Source organism: Podarcis melisellensis (genome assembly GCF_964234715.1).
Source record: "Podarcis melisellensis genome assembly, chromosome: 1".
In the NCBI taxonomy this organism is placed as follows: domain Eukaryota; kingdom Metazoa; phylum Chordata; class Lepidosauria; order Squamata; family Lacertidae; genus Podarcis; species Podarcis melisellensis.
The window spans coordinates 12,610,305-12,629,827 of NC_138528.1; the positions used below are offsets into that span (position 1 = coordinate 12,610,305).

At 45.6% G+C, this 19,523-nt stretch overlaps 1 protein-coding gene across 3 annotated transcripts in view; it reads right to left on the reverse strand.

Moving 5' to 3' along the window:
- LOC309372546 (nutritionally-regulated adipose and cardiac enriched protein homolog) overlaps nucleotides 1–19,523 on the reverse strand; it is a 30,507-nt gene continuing 10,984 nt past the window's right edge. For all 3 annotated transcript variants that reach the window (XM_081916204.1, XM_081916203.1, XM_081916202.1), the window contains 3 exons: nucleotides 17,623–17,755; nucleotides 11,322–11,348; nucleotides 1–940 (listed from right to left, as the gene is read on the reverse strand). In XM_081916204.1, the coding sequence (XP_081772330.1) occupies nucleotides 738–940; nucleotides 11,322–11,348; nucleotides 17,623–17,755 (363 nt within the window). In that variant the 3' untranslated portion in view covers nucleotides 1–737. The remainder of the gene's footprint in view (nucleotides 941–11,321; nucleotides 11,349–17,622; nucleotides 17,756–19,523) is intronic.

The window sequence follows — 19,523 nt, forward strand, 5'->3', positions numbered from 1 at the left end:
TTATACATACCACTCACAAATACCCACATTGCTTAACCCTTACCTCAAAATATACATCAGACACAAAGAGGCTTGACTCAGCTCCAGCTAAACACTTTTACACCCCATTGATTCCAGTGGGAGAGAGTAAAATATGCACAGCTACTCTCAGTTTCATCCAAGCCAAAATCTGAGTTGAATTCAAAGGCTCCTCCCCGAAGAAACTGCTGGGGAATTTCAAAGGAAGCAAGTTTTGATAAGGTTATACACTCTGTCTGTCCACATGTTCCTCTGTAAGCAACACCCACCATTTATCATTTAAAAATAAGTCATTTTTGAAGACTAGTCTTTTGTATGGTCTAGCTCATGGGTTTATTATTATTATTATTTTAAAACGTTTGATTGGCAATACTTTGAATTCCTGTTTGCAGCTCCCACACATCCCCAGGTTGGAAATAAAGAATATTCTCAATGCTTCAAGGCTCTTACACAATGGGCCTCTAATTGCAATTGAGATTGCTAGGAGACGATAATGGCATTATGAAAAGAAATGCGGAACCCAAATGACGGCGATAAGAAAGGAAAAATGCCAACCGTGGGTAGCGTCGTAATTTTGCAAGAAGACAGCTGCTTCATTTTCCGTTTAATTTTTTTTTCTTCAATAAAGAGGCTCTTTTTCTCTCAGACACATTCGGTCGGTATCCCAGAGGAAGCGAGCCATTGTCCCCAGCCCTGCATGGTTCCATGTGTGAGGCTTTCTACAGCCTCAAAAACCAGGCCCAACATTTCACAGCAACGTGCCTGATCTGAAGGACGACGATAACAAGCTGGGTGTGAAACTCTTCCAAGACTTTGAAATCTCGCCTCACGCTGCCGTAGTAGAGACTTAAAGCCAAAAGCAGGAGCGCACAAAGGAAAATCCCCAGGAATAAAGGCAGTAGGCTTGCAGGCCTCTTGTGTGCTGGGATGTAGTGGAGGAGAACAGAAAGAAGCGAGGTTAAAATTAGGTCCTCCCCAGTTGTATTGAAACACACCCCACCTCCCCTTTTGCTGGAGAAATATTAACTTTCGGTGTCATATCACAGACCCTCCAAGTGTCCTGATTCCACCCCCCACCCCCTGTGAGGTTGGGGAGGCTGAGAGGTTGCAGTTGACTCAAGGTGACCAATGTAGATTAAGGTTGCCAGATGTCCCCGTTTCCCAGGGACAGTCCCCGGATTCACAAATCAGTCCCCATACAAAATCCATTGAAGTTGAAAAGTGTCCCCGGATTCATTGAAAAAAATCTGGTAACCTTAATGTAGATGTGTGGGAGATCCAAGACGGAAGAAGCTTCCTGATGTAGAATAGACTGTCCCTATTTTCATCTCAGAAATGTTGGAAGGTATGATATCCATTTCTTTTTATCTGGGGGGCGATTAAGCATGCTGCTGTCAGAGGATCTCCCTCTGAGGATGCTGCCGCTGCCTCCTTGTGGGAATGTTGTGGATATCAGGAGAGGATATATTGATTAAATATTATCCTTCCTCACTCACGCTAGTGAGCTACTGGCAGAGTACATTCCCCTGTATATTGCAGGAAGCTAGTTGGTAGGTTCGTTTGAATCCCTTGAGTTAAGCAATCCAGCCTGGCTTGTCCAGATTGGATTTGTTCCTGGTAAATCCTCTTTGTTCCCTCTTAAAAAGAATAAAGACACAACAGTCTTCTCTTAAAAGCAATGAGAAGTTTATTTACATTCAGTTCGCAGTATGATCCTGAATGTAAGTCGTTCGTAGTTACAGAGGAGAGTGTGGGTTCATCCCATATGGGGACTGAGCCCATGTGCTGCTGGCTGAGAACCAGCAGACAGCAAAAGCATCAAGATGTGATAAAGTGAAGAAGAAGGGTCAAGAGAGAAGGGAAGGTGGCTGTGTGACCAGCCCTTTCATGGTCACAGCCCAGGGTCATGGCCATCTACCTGGTCACACGCAGGGGGAGGAAGCTCCAGATCAGACAGGAAGTCCCCCTGGCTGGAGTAACATCCCCCTGTGTGTCCACTCTGGGCAAACAAGAAATGTATTTGTCTGCTTTCTGTGATGTTACATCCCACGCTCCTCACCACTCTTGATGCTACCCACTCACCTCTTCCTCTGGCCCCAATCCACACCACATTCCAGAGGGAACATAGGCGCACAGGAAGTTGTCTTATGCCCAGTCAAACCATTGGCCCATCTATCTTAGTAGCGTCTGCACCGACTGGCAGAGGTTCTCCAGGGTTTCAGAAAGAAGGGACGTGCTCAGCCCCACCTGGAGAAGCTGGGGGTTGAACCTGGGCTATTCTCCATCTGAGGCAGAGGCTCTGCTACTGAGTTATGTCCCTCAGTGGTAGACCCTTTCACACCAACAACTGTAAGTGTGTAGAGATAGCTAATATCTGTGTTCAGCGTAATGCGTGAAGAAGTCACCTTCCTTGGAGGTTTTTAAGCAGAGATTGGATGGCCATCTGTCATGGATAGTTGACATTCCTGCATTGCAGGGGGCTGGGTTCCTTTTTAGCTTTTACGATTTCTTTATTTCGTAACTTTGATTCTATTCTTTCCTCTTTGTACTTTTGGTTTTACATTAATTGTCAGGAAACTGCCATCGGAGCCAGAGGCGGAGGCAAGGCTCCCAAGCGATGCTGGAGAAGGGCCCAGCAGGGAGAGAGGCAGCTCATTGGCTGGGGAAGGAAATCAGCGTAACACCAGGGATAAAGGGGGGCAGATGGGGGAATCGGAGAGGAGGCTCCAGGACTCCTCACCGGAGACCAGCGGGGAGAGCACGGGTCCTCCGCTGCCCACACCCACCCTGCACAGAAGACTTCCGCGCAGGGAGAGTAGGCATCAAAGAACTTCTTTGCTGGAAGAGGTTCAGGAAACGCCCACTGACGGATTCTGCCAGCGACTGAAACAGCCACGAAGTGAAGGGCTGTCCAGACAGAAAAGGTTTAACCAGGCAACCTAGCCAGGAGTGGCGGCAACTTACGCACGAGCAACCCCCTAGAACCATTACATTAATCCAACCCCAAACTGAAGGGGGGAAAAACGAGAAATTGAGAGAGGCGAAAATTGTCAGATTCACCCATGATAAGATTCTAAGAAGAGCCTGATGGATCAGGCCAATGGCCCATCCAGTCTAGCATCCTGTTCTCAAGGAAGCCAACCAGACGGCCATCGGAAACCCACGAGCAGGCTCTGAGCACAAGAGCACTCTCCTCTCCTGCAGCTGGTATTCCGAAGCATTACTGCCTCCTACTGTGGAGGCAGAGCCGAGCCATCAGGTCTGGGGACCATCAATAGCCCTCTCCTCCATGAATTTTGCCTATTCTTTTAAAGCCACCCAAGTTGGTGGCAATCTCTGCCTCTTGTGGCAGTGAATTCCATGGTTTAACTATCCCTACACCTTGGTACAAATATGGTATTGTACACCTGTAAGGTTATATCACATTACAAAATCTGGAAGTAAGAATTGTTGGAGGAAATGTGGAGCGATGGGAATGTACAGTCATATGTGGTGGGACTGCCCATTAGTTAATGAAGGAAGGATATAGGAAATATCAGGAATTGTGGGTAGGAAGGTGGGAATATCAACTTAATGGTTCTTATTAGTCTGAGTAGCACCGAGTTAAAAACAAAAGAAGAATGTAAATGGGTAAAATTGATGGTAACTGAAACCCGACAGGTTATAGCGAGTAACTGGAAAAATGCAGAAGAGCTAGGGGTGAACCAATGGAGGAAAAAACTGAATAATTTTAGAACATCTACCGTAACTGTGAAGATACACAGAATGAAAGGTTTAAGATCAGCAAGAAAGAGGAGGATTGGTTTGAGAAGATATTGAATTATTTGGGTAGGTTTGAACAATTTGGGGCAATTAAAATGTTAAAAGTTAAACAAACCCTGTGTATGGAGAAGTGTTAACGTATATAAAATTGTACATATGATTGATGTGAATATGTTATTATTGATTATGTATACCCAATGTATCAGCCGCCTGGGGGGGTTTTCACTGTTTGTGTTTAGTTGTTGGTAAAAAATAAAAATTTAAATAAATAAAAATAATAATAATTGGATTTTGGATAACTGTGAAAACAACAACAACAACAACAACAACAACCTATCCCTACACCTCAGCTTTTCAGGCAGCCAGGAGGCCTGCTACTTGAACAGTATAAAGGCAAAGCCACTTCCAACATCAGGGGAAGACTTGGGGTGTGTGGCTTGCCTCATTTAAGGCAGGCGCGGCCCTGGGATCTCCCTCTTTGGTCTGTGCAGCTGATGTGGTTTCCCACCCGCCCGCCCTTTAAGGTTTTCCATTCTGACCTTGCTATGGACTTCGGTTGGTCGCCGTTAAGGGGCCTGGTAGGAATTTTTTCCACTTGGCAAATTGGCACTGGCCATTGGGTTTTTCGCCTACCTCGTAGCAGATCGTCACAAATCCTTGGTTTGGCGGTTAGGTATTGTTATGTAAATGTGTTGGGGGGAGGAGCGCCATCACCTCCCCCAAATATTGAAGGGTAGTCCGGTAAAGGATTCCGGGGGGCGTTGCTTCATCCGAAGCCTATGGAGGTCAGAGCCTAAAGCGTGCCCCCAATCGGTGACCCTGGGGGAGTACCTAGTTGATGTGCATCAGCAGGGCTCCCCCTGCTGGTGATAACCCTTCCTGGTTTAACCCTTCCTGAAGCCGGATAGTCTGACAGGACCAATGCCTAAGCCTCTTACCTGTAACCAATAAAGTTGTGGCCAATTTTAGCCCATTAACCTTAAACAATTGTGTCCCGTGTCTTTATTCCTACTGGGGGGAGGCAGGAACTCGCCACGCAACACAGGAAGCCGGATAGAGAGACAGGAGGAGCGTTGATCCACACATAGAAATGTGGCTCTCCCCCCACACCTCCTGTGCTTGCCCAGGATTTGCTATAAAGCAGCCCTCGCTCTGCCTCTTTGCAGCTGTTTGGCAGCAGTTCCCAGGCCTGTCTCTGCCCACTGCATGTGTTCCTCTGACCTCCTGTCCTCGAACACAGCTCTTTGGCACGCCTAGCTCAAATAGCAACAACACACACCTCCCTCCGAAAGGAGACTGAATAACAATGATGAAATCTAATGGAGCATTGAAAGGATTTGATTATATACAACAAGAACAGGATTACCATAATTAATGCATGCACTTGGATACCCTCGCTGCCATCTTTTAAAAAACAAAACCCCTTTCAGCAAAAAAACGTGAGCACTTAAATACTTCTGAACGCTAGGCAGCTCTGGCAAATTATTTAATGCTCATTGGCAGCTTATAAAGAAACGAGATTCCGCGGCTTCTGCCTGTAACACGAGCCTTTTATATCCAGTCCTTTCAAATTGGAAAAAAGAGAGAGTTAGTTGCGCACTCGGTGCGGCATAAAATACAAGCGGCTTAAAATGATCATCCGAGTAAACATTTGACATGTTTTAATTTTCACAGGCTGATTTAGGAAGGCTTTCTCTTTCTTTTAATGAAATGCTTGTGTGTGTGTGTCATAAGCGTTCATCTTAATTTGTATTAATTTTGCTATTTAATGGCATTTGCAATGTTTTCATTTGCATTCCTATTTTATTTAAGTTTTCGGTGAAGCCTTTGGGGAGGATACCACTAGTCTCGATACTCTCGTAGAATCACAGAATTGTAGAGTTGGAAGGGACCCGAGGGTCATCTAGTCCAACCCCCTGCAATGCAGGAATCTCAACCACCCCTGACAGATGGCCACCCAACCTCTGCTTATAAACCTCCAAGGATGGAGAGTCCATCACCTCCTAAAGGAATCTGTTCCCCTGCTGAACAGCTCCTACCCTCAGGAAGTTCTTCCTGATGTTTAGCTGGAATCTCGTTTCTTGCAACTTTTATTCATTGGATCGAGTCCTACCCTCTGAAGAAGGAGAAAACAAGCTTGTTGTTCCCTCTTCCATGTGACAGCCCTTGAGATACTAGAAGATGACCATCATATCTCCTCTAGGTCTCCTCTTCTCCTGGCTAAACCTACCCAACTCCCTCAACTGTTCCTCATATGGCATGGTTTCCAGATCCTTGACCCCTGTTGTAGGTGTCAGGAGTTCAGCCTACACTCAAGTAGGACCCTGGCAGAGACACATGTCCGACTGGCATGTTCCTTCCCTCCTGGTTTATTGTTCGGGAGCTTCAAAAGCTTTCTTCAGCCCAAACATCACAGTGACCAATGCCAACTGACACTGGAACACTTAGGGATCCGCAGAGTTTGTGCAGTTGCGTAACACACCTCAGCAACTCAGCATTTTGGCTAATCTACTTTATTTACATATAAACACACACGGAGCACTGCAACATGGCTCCCTCTCTCTCTAGCATCAGACAGCAAAGAGAAAAAGAACAAAGGACAATAGTCCCACTTCACGGAACACAGTAACACAAACATCCTGTCTCCATCACTTCCCACTCTGTGGAGTCAAAACATATACCGTCATGTGATAGACAACAATCCTATGACTGCAATCATGGAGCAGGAAATCTAACCGTAGGACTAGCCAATTCTGATGCTCACCTTCCAGATGATGATTGACTCCAGCTCCTATCAGCCCCACCCAGCTTGGCTGATGTGGGGCTGATAGGGCAGGGATGATGGAAGCAGCAATCCAGCAGCACCTGGAGTGACATCTTGTCTGTGAAGACACTGCTGGTCAGTACAGACAATGCTAAAGTGGGTGAACCAGTGGTACAAGGTAGCTGTTTATCATTATAGGCTGTGTGGGGGTTAGACATGGGTCCTTTCCAGGCCTGTGATTGCACATGTAGTGAAGTGTGGAATCTAGCAGAAGCAGCTGTCGGAAAAGTCTCTTTGTTGGGTAATGGCCTTGTCTAAGCTGGCTGGAGAAGTGCTCTCATCAGCATCTCCAAGGGTGAGCTACGTTTCCATAGAGACAAATAGGTGGGCCTTTTGCCACCTCACCTGGTTGGGTGCCATGTCATCCTGGGATGGAGAGCAATAGGCCAAGGGAGATTGTGCATGTGAGTGGATGTGGGGTGATGCTGGAAGCCAGAGAGACAGAGACATGCCTTGCTCTGTGCTGGACCCAAAACTGTGACCTGGGGCTTCCCTGGAGACCTAAGGGGAAAGCAAGATTTTTGGGAGCATTGATGCTGTGAGCCCCTTCACCCCCTGCTTAGGTTGCATATATGTGTAAATAAAACCATATGTCCCAAGGACACCACAATATCTGTTGACCTTCATCAAGTGCAAACTTTTTAATTATTACTTGCTGGTTTAAATCTCTTCTTTACTATTATACTCTAATGGATTATCAAATATTGGTTGATTTGCTATACATTGTTCATTTCAAAATTATGCTTTTATTCTGACTTCTTTTGTATTGGATCAGATGGTTATTAGGTGGGTGATCTTTGCTGTCTATTTTGTTGTTTCTTCAGCTTGTAAACCGCCTTGCGTGTAGTGATTTAGAAAGGTGGTATCATACCCTCCAACATTTCTCCAATGAACATAGGGATGTCCCATTCCATGATGGCAATTTCACTATTTATACCCCACACATCTTACTGGGTTGCCCCAGCCACTCCGGGAAGCTTCCTACATACTGTATATAAAAACATAATAAAACATTAAACTTCCCTATACAGGATTGCCTTCAGATGCCTTGGGGCATGGGTAGGCAAACTAAGGCCTGGGGGCAGGATCCGGCCCAATCGCCTTCTAAATCCTGCCCGTGGACGGTCTGGGAATCAGCGTGTTTTTACATTAGTAGAATGTGTCTTTTTATTTAAAATGCATCTCTGGGTTATTTGTGGGTCCTGCCTGGTGTTTTTACATGAGTAGAATGTGTGCTTTTATTTAAAATACATCTCTGGGTTATTTGTGGGGCATAGGAATTTGTTCATCCCCCCCAAAAAAAATATAGTCCGGCCCCCCACAAGGCCTGAGGTACAGTGGACTGGTCCCCTGCTGAAAAAGTTTGCTGACCCCTGGCTTGGGGGTTCAAATAACTCCATACCTTCCAACATTTCTCCAATGAAAATAGAGACATGCTAAGGAAAAGCAGGACATTGCGGGATCAAATCAGAAACTGGGATGGATTCTCTAGATCAGGGAAGTCCTTGGAAAATTGGGACACTTGGAGGGTCTGTGGTATGCAAATAATAAGTGAAATGAAAAAATGAAAATGAAATGAAATGAAATGGTGTTAAAGGCACAGAGAGGGGCAGAGCTCAATGGCAGATCATGTGCTTTGCAGAGAGTTGGTCCTTGACTTAACCTCTGGCATCTACAGTAAGGCCAGTTGCTGGTTCTTGTACTTGTGTCCTGCTTGGTAGCTTCCTATGGCCATTGTAAGAGCAGGATGCTGGGCTAGATGGGCCATTGGCCTGATCCACTAGACTAGTCTCTTCTTATGTTCTACAATTCTGGAAAAGCACTGCCGGTCAGTGTAAAAAAAAGAGTAAAGGTAAAGGACCCCTGGATGGACAGCTTTCCAGGACATGTGCCCAGCATGACTAAACTGCTTCTGGCACAACGGGACACCGTGATGGAAACCAGAGCGCACAGAATCACTGTTTACCTTCCTGCAACAGCGGTACCTATTTATCTACTTGCACTGGTGTGCTTGGTTGGCAGGAGCTGGGACAGAGCAACGGGAGCTCACCCCATCGCAGTGATTCGAACCGCCAACCTTCTGATCGGCAAGCCGGAGAGGCTCAGTGGTTTAGACCACAGCGCCACCTGCATCTCCAGTCAGTGTAGACTGAGCTCAATGGACCAACAGTCTGACTTGGCAGAACTTAAGGCAGCTCCCCCTGTTCTTATATGCCCTGTTGTTGATCCTGTGTGAGACACACTGTCATACCAATATCTACTGACAAGCTGCTGAGTGAGACAGAACATCGCTCTGACCCAGCGTGGCAATTTTTATGTAAGTTGCATTGCCATTATTTTATAACAACAGTCTTCTTTTATAAAGCTGCTTCGATATGGAAAGTGCTACCGAACGCCTGATCTATGCATCGGATAATAAGCATTTTTTTTAAAAAAATAATAATAATTCTGTACAGAGTGTAACCATTTGCCTGGTATATGAGCCCAGCCAGTATGGTTAAGATTAAATATATATATAAACACCGCTGTGGTCTGTATCGTTATGGGTAAAGGTCCACTATTTGCTCTGGCCTATTTAAATTAGCTGCTATTACTAGTCCCAGAATTCATGGTAAACAATTAAGCTGTCATGCTGAGGTACAGGGAGGAAAGTAGAAGTCATAAAGGCAAGCAACCCAGCCCATAATAATGTATCAAAAAGTGTGTGTGTTTGGGGGGAAGGAGGCAGAATGCTAAGAGCAAATCATTTTAAAGAACCCGAGAAAGCGAATCAATGTTCTCTAATAGAGTCGGGGGGAACTATTTGCAGCAAATGATTTATTCATCTCGAACGAAGCCCTCCTTTCCGCTTGCAAATTATCTCTGAACAGGCTTCCATTTTCTTTGTTAAATCGATTGCTATTTAAAATTACTCTCTTTGTGCTTTCTGTGAATAAATGTCAGCCTGTGGCTCGCTCGCTAACTCCTTCCTGTGAGGGACTGATTCAAATGTTATTGCACTTGTAGACTGAAAATATATATATATATATATATATATATATATATATATATATATCACACGCACTGTAGTAGATAGCATCTGAAACATACAGTGTGAAATTGCTTTTGGACACAGAAAACTGCTCCATTCTCAATGCTGGAGCTGGGGTTGCTCAAACTGTGTCCCGTGGAACAGTTATTTTGAAGCCTATCAGGGTGGTAATTAATGATGAACTCTAAAAAACAGGATGCCCAGCATGACCAACTGTCCCTTAAGATGCAAAGCTATGGGGAAGTGCTATAGGGCACATGAGGACTTGGGTAGCCAAGGAAGTGCCCCCCAGATGTTGCTGGAGTGCAACTCCCATCACTTCCATCTAGCACAGCCTTTCTCAATCTGTGGGTCCCCAGATGTTGTTGAACTACAACTCCCATCACCCCTAGCTAGCTAGCAAGGCCAGAGCTCAGGGATGATGGGAGTTGTAGTTCAACAACATCTGGGGACCCACAGGTTGAGAACTGCTGAATTCTAGCATGACTGTCATGAACTGTTTGGACGCAGAGGAATGGTGGAAGGAACCAGCTGGGGAACCACCAAGGGAAGAAGGCTCAGAGCCTGGAGATTGGTGGTGCAATGACTATGAGTGGCCAGAGGGAGAAAGGGGAGAAGAAGGTGAAGAGGGCTTAGTGAACTGGGAGAGCCCGTGGCAGAGGGAAGTCCAGAATCAGAGGCAGAAGTAGGAGGAAGGACAAGAGGCAGAGTTGAGTCGGGCTGGTGAAGAGTGACGAGGGTCTCCCCCTCCTGCTGCAACAAGCTCCCCTCCCAGCTTGTCTCCCAGAACCAGAAGAGGCATGAAAAGGGCGGAGGAGAGGCTGGTTCACACAGGCACAGTCTCTGATTGCTGGGGGAAAACCCTGGAGAGGCAGGGACTTTCAGTCTTGGCAACTGATCCATGGGGCAAGATCTACTGGGGGTGATCTGTTGTGTTCATTGGGCCCGACACTCTGCCAAGTCTCTGCAGATCATGTTCTTGCTAATAAAGACTTAACTTCAACTTGCACAGTGTGATTTACTGCCGGCTCGCTCCTGACAATGACCAGAGGACAGGGATGATGGGAGTTGTAGTCCAGCAACATCTGGAGGGCACCAGAAGTGATGTCAGCTGCTTGACGGGTGGTTGTGGTTGGGGGGAAATGGCCTCATGGGCCAAATTGGACCAACCCAATGCGGCCTGAGATTAGCTTGCTGTCTGGAGGTTAAAAACTTAAAATGAGCCTGTTGAATCAGTCCAATGGGCCATCTAGTCCAGCATTGTGTTATCACAGTGGCCAAACAGAAACTCATCGAAAACGTACAAGCAGGACCTGAGCACAAGATCATTCTCCCCTCCAGTGGTTTCCAGCAACTGGTATTCCCAAATATTGCTGCCTCTGACTTTGGAGGCAGAGCACAGACCTCATTGCTAGTAGCCATTGATAACTCTACCCTCCCCAATTTTGTCCAGTCCTCTTTTAAAGCAACCCACCCCTAGCTGTGTTTTTTAAAACAGCAGTGTAAAGGAGCTCACCCCCCATATTGTAGATGAAGTATGTCGAAGGAGACCTAATGTGAATTGCTACTCCCAGCTAATGTTTTATTCCTTTTGCAAACCTAGGCTATTAATAATCCAAGCAGCAAGCCATCATCAGTCAGTTCCACAAATGGCCCAGGGTGAACATGTTAGAGATTTCAACTTACCAACTATGTAGTCACAGCAGGAAATGTCTAGATAGAAAACAGAATGAAAGGGATGTATTATTAGCACTGCAAAGAAGGAACCTCTTTGGACTAATAAAAAAGGGCAAATTCGGTAGAGGACCTAGCTGCAGGTTGGAAATTGCTCAGTTAAAAGGCAAATGCAGATTTTACACGGCTCACTTGCAAAAATAATGAGATGGATTTTCACTGAGAAAATAATTAAAGCTGGTTCAGCTGATTCCACTTTCTTCCTATACATCAGGTAGGGGAGGGCTGTCGTATGTCCAGATTCGTCCGTCCAAAATGGTGGAATTTTGGGGGCCAGAGTCATAAGTGGGTGGAGCAACACATGCAATTATTATTATTATTATTATTATTATTATTATTATTATTACTACTATTACTATTATTATTATTATATACTGCCCTTTGTCTGAAGGTCACAGGGTGATTTACAGCACAAAGATAGAAAATGAGAACACAAAATACAAAAACAAACCAATAACCCCCCTCCCCCAAACTCATTTAAAAGGCCATAGCTTTAGCTAAGATTCCTGCATTGCAAGGGGTTGGACTAGATGCAGACCTTTCAAGCGTCCCTATTTTCTAGGGACAGCCCCAGATTTACAGAAGACATCCTGGTTTACGGTTTGATCCCAGAATGTCCTGCTTCTCCTTAGGATGGCCCTATGTTCATCAGAAAAAACTAAAGGACTTGTTCTAGAGGAATGTTCTTGCCTGGTGCCTAAATATATGTAATAAAGGTGACAGGCGAGCCTCCCTGGGGAGAGCATTCAACAATTAGGGAGCCACCACTGATAGGCCTGTTCTCATGTTGCTGTCCTCCAGACCTCTCATGGAGGTAGGTAAAGGTAAAGGGACCCCTGGCCGACCTTGGTTGCGGCACTCATCTCGCTTTATTGGCCAAGGAAGCCGGCGTACACCTTCCGGGTCATGTGGCCAGCTTGACTAAGCCACTTCTGGTGAACCAGAGCAGCGCACGGAAATGCCATTTACCTTCCTGCGGGAGCGGTACCTATTTGTCTACTTGCACTTTGATGTGCTTTCGAACTGGTAGGTTGGCAGGAGCAGGGACTAAGCAACGGGAGCTCACCCCTTCACGGGGATTCGAACCGCCGATCTTCTGATCAGCAAGTCCTAAGCTCTGTGGTTTAACCCACAGAGCCACCCGCGTCCCCTCTCATGGAGAGAGCACACAAATAAGGGCCTTAGATGATATTGCAGGGTCTGGGTCACTTCTTATAAGGAGAAGAAATCCTTGAGGTATTGCAGTCCTGAGCTGTTCAGAGCTTAATAGGTCAAAGCCAGCACTTTGAATTGGGCCCAGAAACACTTGGCAGCAAGTGTAGTCAGGTCAGGATTGGTGTAAGATGCTGGTGAGTTTTACCCTGGTGAGCAACCTAGCCACCCAATTATGCACCAACTGAAGTTTCTGAACAATCTTCTGAGGCAGCCCCACATATAATATGTTGCAGTCATCTAGCCTAGAGGTTACCTGAGCAGAGACAACAGATGTTAGGCCCTCCTTGTCCAGATAGGGGCGTCACTGGACCACCAGTCAAAGCTGATGGAAGGTACTCTGTGGTACAAAGGCTACCTGAGCCTCAGGAAGCAACAATGAATCCAAGAGTGTTGAAGCTATGTTTAATTTACATAAAATATTATTTTTAATTGCATTGTCTATAAGTTGTTGTAAAAGAAAGCTTTAGGCATAGAGCCATTACTTTTCCATAGGGTGTATTAGTCAGCTAGGGACTCCTCTCCTGACTTGTCATGAGTTAAACCTTAAGACAGTGGGAAGAGATGTAATCTGAGTGCCTTGCCAGTGTTTGTAAATGTAAACGAGGTTGTTTGCAACACAGAGCTGTACACAGTCAGTTGCACATGTTGTTGTTGTTGTTTAGTCATTTAGTCATGTCCAACTCTTCGTGACCCCATGGACCAGAGCACGCCAGGCACTCCTGTCTTCCACTGCCTCCCGCAGTTTGGTCAAACTCATGCTGGTAGCTTCGAGAACACTGTCCAACCATCTCGTCCTCTGTCATCCCCTTCTCCTTGTGCTCTCAATCTTTCCCAACATCAGGGTCTTTTCCAGGGAGTCTTCTCTTCTCATGAGGAGGCCAAAGTGTTGGAGCCTCAGCTTCAGGACCTGTCCTTCCAGTGAGCACTCAGGGCTGATTTCCTTCAGAATGGATAGGTTGGATCTTCTTGCAGTCCATGGGACTCTGAAGAGTCTCCTCCAGCACCATAATTCAAAAGCATCAATTCTTCGGTGTTCAGCCTTCTTTATGGTTCACTTCCATACATCACTACTTGGAAAACCATAGCTTTAACTTTACGGACCCTTGCTGGCAAGGTGATGTCTCTGCAGACATCATAGTCAGGAGAAAAAGAGACAGTACAGATGTACCTGAATGCCTTTGTACTTGGACATTTTGGTTTCCGAATGCCGCAAACCCAGAAGTGAGTGTTGCAGTTTCCGAATGTTCTTTGGAACCTGAACATCCAACGGGGTTCCTGCAGCTTCTCATTTGTTGCAGGAGCTTTCTGCAGCCAATCAGAAGCTGTGCTTTGGTTTCTGAACATTTTGGAAGTCAAACGGACTTTATCCCTAGGCAAAATTGAGCCCCCCGGGAAGAAAAATTAGTCCTGCAAGAGGAGAATAGATGGGTGTAGGAATGATTAAGCCCAGAAGTGCCAGTTTGGCCCCCACTGTGGATGCCCTGGGCCATGGGTACCATGCAGCATGCATGGCCCTGGCACCAAAATTTGTGCATGCCCAACCCCTTCATGGGGAATTTTGTGGGTGTCCGGGCACCCAGGGCCCCAGGGAGTTGGCACCTATTATTAAACCTCTTCTCTTTCCACCCACCATCCTCCCTTTTCCTGTCTTCTTCCGTCCCACCCTCTCAGCTGTCTCCATCATTAACCCAGCAGCTGTGGGATTCAGACTGTGAGTTTGCTGAGTTAACATGCAGCTTGTCCCTGATGACAATCAGCAGATGTGCCACTAAATGGAACAGTCTGTTGTGAAAGGGGAAATTCCAACACGTGTGTTGGGATCTGTTCTCAGATAAACATTCTCCCGTCTCTGTTGAAGCTTCGTGATGAGACAGAACACACACACACACACACACACACACGCAAGAAGAGCCATGACAGGTGAAACAAGGAAATGGAAATTTCTGAAAACATTACAGGGAGCAGATAATAATGTCATAGTATTTATAGCTGCAAATGGAAAGCTTTCTGAGAGTTTATAGGGGTGAGAGGGCTCTTTGGTGCTGTAGGGAAGCTGAAATGTTCTTTTTCATTGGACAAACACCCACAGGTCTTTGCAAAGCATCATTTTTAGAAAAAAAAAATCCCAATTGTGTCCATCATATCGAAATGTTTAGATACGGACCATGTAGGATAGGACTGGCTGCAAGTTCATGGGGGTCCAGGAGTATCAAGCTGTAAAAAGTGCCCCCTGCCCCAATGTAACCGATCAAAAAAGTGGCAATTTATAACCCACTTTGACCTATTTTTTCCCTCCCTCTGTGCTACCAGCACAATTTTTATAGTATTCTCTTGCCTATGCAAACCTGCCCCCCTGCTAAAATACCAACAGCAGCTGCAATTGGAAATGCAGGAAAACACGAAGTGAAAATTTTGCAAGGATATTGACATTCAGAGAATTGAGAATCCCCTCCCTTTTCCCTCCAAAGATATTGCATGATTTAATTCCTCAGATCCTAGATTATGCATTTGTGGTAGTTATTTTAAAGTTCTATTTCAGGATTTTAAAACATAATCATACCCGGCGACGGGAAAGATAGGAGTTTTATTGAATGTCTTGAGCAGAGAATACTTTGGGTAAATGTTCATTTCATCTCAAAGATGAATGGCAACGTCGATGGCTTTGCTCTTGTTGCAGAAATATAGCCCATTGCAAGAAAACAAGGACTTTAGAACCAGTCCTCTGTATTATTTCCCAAAAGAAAATGTAACACAATAAAATGCTAGGATGTGGGTGGGAGTGAGGGGAATAAGCTTTCCTTTTTTTTAAAAAAAGCAACTCTTATTACATTGTGGATCTATCATCCAACAGTGTTTTGGAATGGCATTTGTTGATAAAAAATAAAAAACCGCACACAAGTTGAGATTTAGGAAGAAATGTACTGCAAATGGAAAAATGTCTTTGGTGCCAGAAAGCTTTCATTTCCCAATCCGTAGCTGAGCCTTATTGATGGCGTGTGTGTTGACGCACAGCAAAATCACATTTGTCAGAGACTGTTTGTGCTGAAGCACACAAGTGGAGGAGCTGGCAGCCAAAAAATGAGGATCCCTCACCCTGTTCCCCGCTCCCCTCCCTGTCTTACAAAAACATTTCAGGTGTGAGTTTTCCATTTTGGACTTGAGGCTCCAGATAACTCTATAACAGCTGGTGTAAATGATAGAAAGCAGAATGTGGGTTAAAAAGCTGCAGTCCTAAGTGTGATGACTGCTGCTGGGAACTACTGAACTCAGCTCTGTCACTACATAGGAAGCTGCCTTACCGAGTCAATCCCGTTAGTATTGTCTACACCAGGGGTCATCAATGTGCGGCCCATGGATCAGATGTGGCCCACGAAGACCATTTTACCGCCTCTTGAGCCGCCCCTGAGCTAAGCCGCCTGCTCAGCGAGTTCCCCGCATGCTGTGCTAAATCGGCGCAGCGCTGCATGGGGACTTGCCGAGTGTTGCTGGAAATTGCATCTGCGCACACGCAGATACTGCAAAATTGCTTCTGCGCATGCCCAGATGCCAAAAATCGCTTCTGTGCAGCTGCAATTTCCGGCATCTGGGCATGTGCAAAAGTGATTTCCGGTGCGGTGCCGCGGACATTCATAGATGTGATTTTGGGCATCGCGCTGTGCTGGTCTGGCCCATGAATGATCTCCGTGGGAGTGATCCGGCCTATGGCCGGTAAGCCGTACCGACCCCTGGTCTACACTGGCTGGCAGTGGTTTCCAGGGTCCCAGGCAGGAGGCATTCCCAGCCTTCCTGGAGATTCTGGGGATTGAGCCTATGACCATCTACATGCAAGTCAGAGGTTCTATCACTGAGCTATGGCCCTTCTCAGTTGTAATGTTGAGGTGTGCTGTAGTGCTTAGCTGACTGTAACCTTTTGAAACATGGACCACTTATAAACACCATCTCCAACCCCTCGAAAGATTCCATCAATGGTGTCTTGAAAAATTATTACAAATCCCTTGGGAAGACAGGCAAACTAATGGCAGTGTACTGGAAAAAGCAAAGATCACCAGTGTCGAAGCAATGATTCTTCAACATCAACTTCGTTGGACATGTTGTGCTGATGCCTGATTATCGTCTTCCAAAGCAACTACTCTATTCCCAACTTAAAAACGGAAAGCGTAATGCTGGTGGTCAGCAAATGAGGTTTAAAGACTCTTTCAAGGCAAACCTAAAAAAATGAAGTATAAACACTGACAACTGATCTGCGAGCGCTCCAATTGGAGAACAGCCTTAAAGTCCAAGTGTCATGGACTTTAAAGATGCTCAAACTCAAGACGAAAAAGAGAAACATGCTAAGAGGAAGGCACGTTTGGCAAACCCTCAGCATGATCAACTCCCACCTGGAAACCCATGTCCCCACTGTGGAAGGACATGTGGATCCAGAATTGGCTTCCACAGTCACTTACGGACCCACTGTTAAAACCGAGTTTATGGAAGACAATCTTACTTGGCTACGAGTGATTGCCAAAGAGAAAGAGAGTGCTTCGCATCATCTCTATCAGGCAAATTGTCGTACTAGTTTCCTTGGACTGGTTGTCACCAAGGTCCCTTCCCAAGGCTGTGGTTCCATGGCTTACAGAAGCGCACTCCTGCAGATTCTGTCTCTGTGCATTTCACTCTTAACTCTGGCAGCATAAACAGAAGAATATGAAACCAGGTCAATATTTGTGAAATTAGAGCAGCTTTTTGGGTTTGTGTGGCCTACACACAAGCCAATGGAACCTTGACGTGCATCTGCCTTCCCAGAGTGCTCTTCTTCTCAGCCTCTATTTATACCTTGTCCAATCCTGCAACTGATTTCTTATAATTAGTTTCTATGCCAGTCAACCATGCCTCTGGAAGTCTCCAGAGGGTCTTCAACGTGGCTCCAGGTACAATGAAAAGGCCCCAGTGACAGTTCTGGGGTAAACAGATGGTTGGAGCTTGCAAATAAAACCTCAAAGGGAGAGGGTATGAGAGAGACCAGCTTTGAGCTGTTAGTGTCATATATCATGCATACCATGAACATGTCCAATAATTTCTTCTGGTTCCTGGAAACGAACTCTTCTCCCTACTTTTTGCTTCTGACTGAGAGCTTTGTTCACGGAAGATCTTTTCCTCAATATGGAAGGAGGGCTTTTGGTGTAGTGAGTCTAAAAAGAAAAAAAACAATATCTATATCTATCTATGCACACAGACGACGACCAGAGCTCAACATCTCAGGTGTTCTCTGAAAAATGTCTTCTGAGAGATTGCAGCTCGGCTCAAACACAAGAAGCTGCCTTATACAGTGTCAGAGCATTGGCCCACCCAGCTCACTATTGTTTACACTGACTGGCAGCAGCTGTCCATGGTCTTGGTTAGGGAACATTTCCAGCCCTACCTGGAGACACCAGGGATTTAACCTGGGACCTTTTCATACCTGCTAACTGTCCCGTTTTAAGTGGGACATCCCGGAATCAGAGAAGTCAATCCTGGCTTCTGTTTGCATCCCGGAACATCCTGTTGTTTGGTCCAAAAGATGCTCATTCTGCCGCGAGTCAGCAGGATCAGGCCAGACCACCAGACCAGAAGGCACTCTGGCGCAATCCTGATGATGTGAGCCAGATCGCTTTCTAGACCCTTCTGACTCACGCCAGAGTGCCTAAACCAGAAGGTGCTCTGGCACAACTTTGCTGATGTCCCAGTTTGGGGGACAAAAATGTTGGAGAGCATGCAAAACAAGTGTTCTCCCACCAAGTGTGGGCCCTTACTCTGCTTTCAACAGTGCATTCTCTCTCTCTCTCTCTCTCTCTCTCTCTCTCTCTCTCTCTCTCTCACACACACACACACACAGAATGGTTGCCCTCATTCCTCGTTTTTCTCTAGGAATTAAAATAGCCCAGGGCTGCCATACTTCTGGATTTCAAAGGCGGAATTGGGGTCCGGGGGAATTTCCGAAACTGGTGCCTTGTCCTGGAACTTAGACAAGTCAAATTGTGGGTTGCTTTTTTTTTGCATTTTCATAAAAGCTTAACAACTTTCGGGGTGCCCTGGTTTTTACTTTTTGGAAAAAAGCAACCCGAAAACAGCCAGAAAACAACCTAGCTGGGAAGGGATTGTATATCTCTCCCATGCCAATAGCGTTAAGGCCACATTTTATCTGTTTTACAAATTAGGTCCATTATTACAGTAATAAAGCGGGATTTGAACATTAGGATTTCCTACAGATATTTCAGTAAAACTATTGATGGAATTTTAGTTGGGAAGAGACATGATTTACTGTTGCAGAGGATTTGTTTTTAAAGTCCTTGGTAAAACTCTGGGGATCTGCCGTCATTAAACATACATCTTTCAGTCAAGATGGCTCGGTGATGATTGCTGAAATATGTTTTTTTATTATTATTGTTCCTGCCACGTCAATAGCACATGCAAGCGCAGATTCTTTTGTTTTTCCTAGGGCTATTTGTCGACCCCTTTGCCTTTGTGTTCTTCCTAAGACCAGGAGGAAAGCCCTATAAAAGCCTTTCAGATATGAAGCCTCTTTATTGCCGGGTGAGATGGAGAAGTCTAATGCTGCTTTCGATTACCATAAAACTGCCAAGTTATGAATGCCTCAGGAATAGCTACACGGACAAAGTTGTTACTGGGTCACTATAAGCTGCACAACAATGGAAGCTTTGTCTGTAATTTTGGAAGTTCTGTAAGGATGTTTGTAGGCCGCAGCCCCTTTGCAACAAAAAATACATATTTTAAGGCCTAGGCCTAAGTGAAATTTGCTCAGTGTTTCTAGAATGCATACCCTGCAAGTGTCCCAGAAAAACTGTGACATCCCTTTTTTTTACCGCGAGAGAACAGAGGCCATTTTGGTTGATGTGATCTCGTGTGATTTTGTGGCATGATTTCCCTGCACTATCTCTGCAGATTTTGGGGGGCACAATG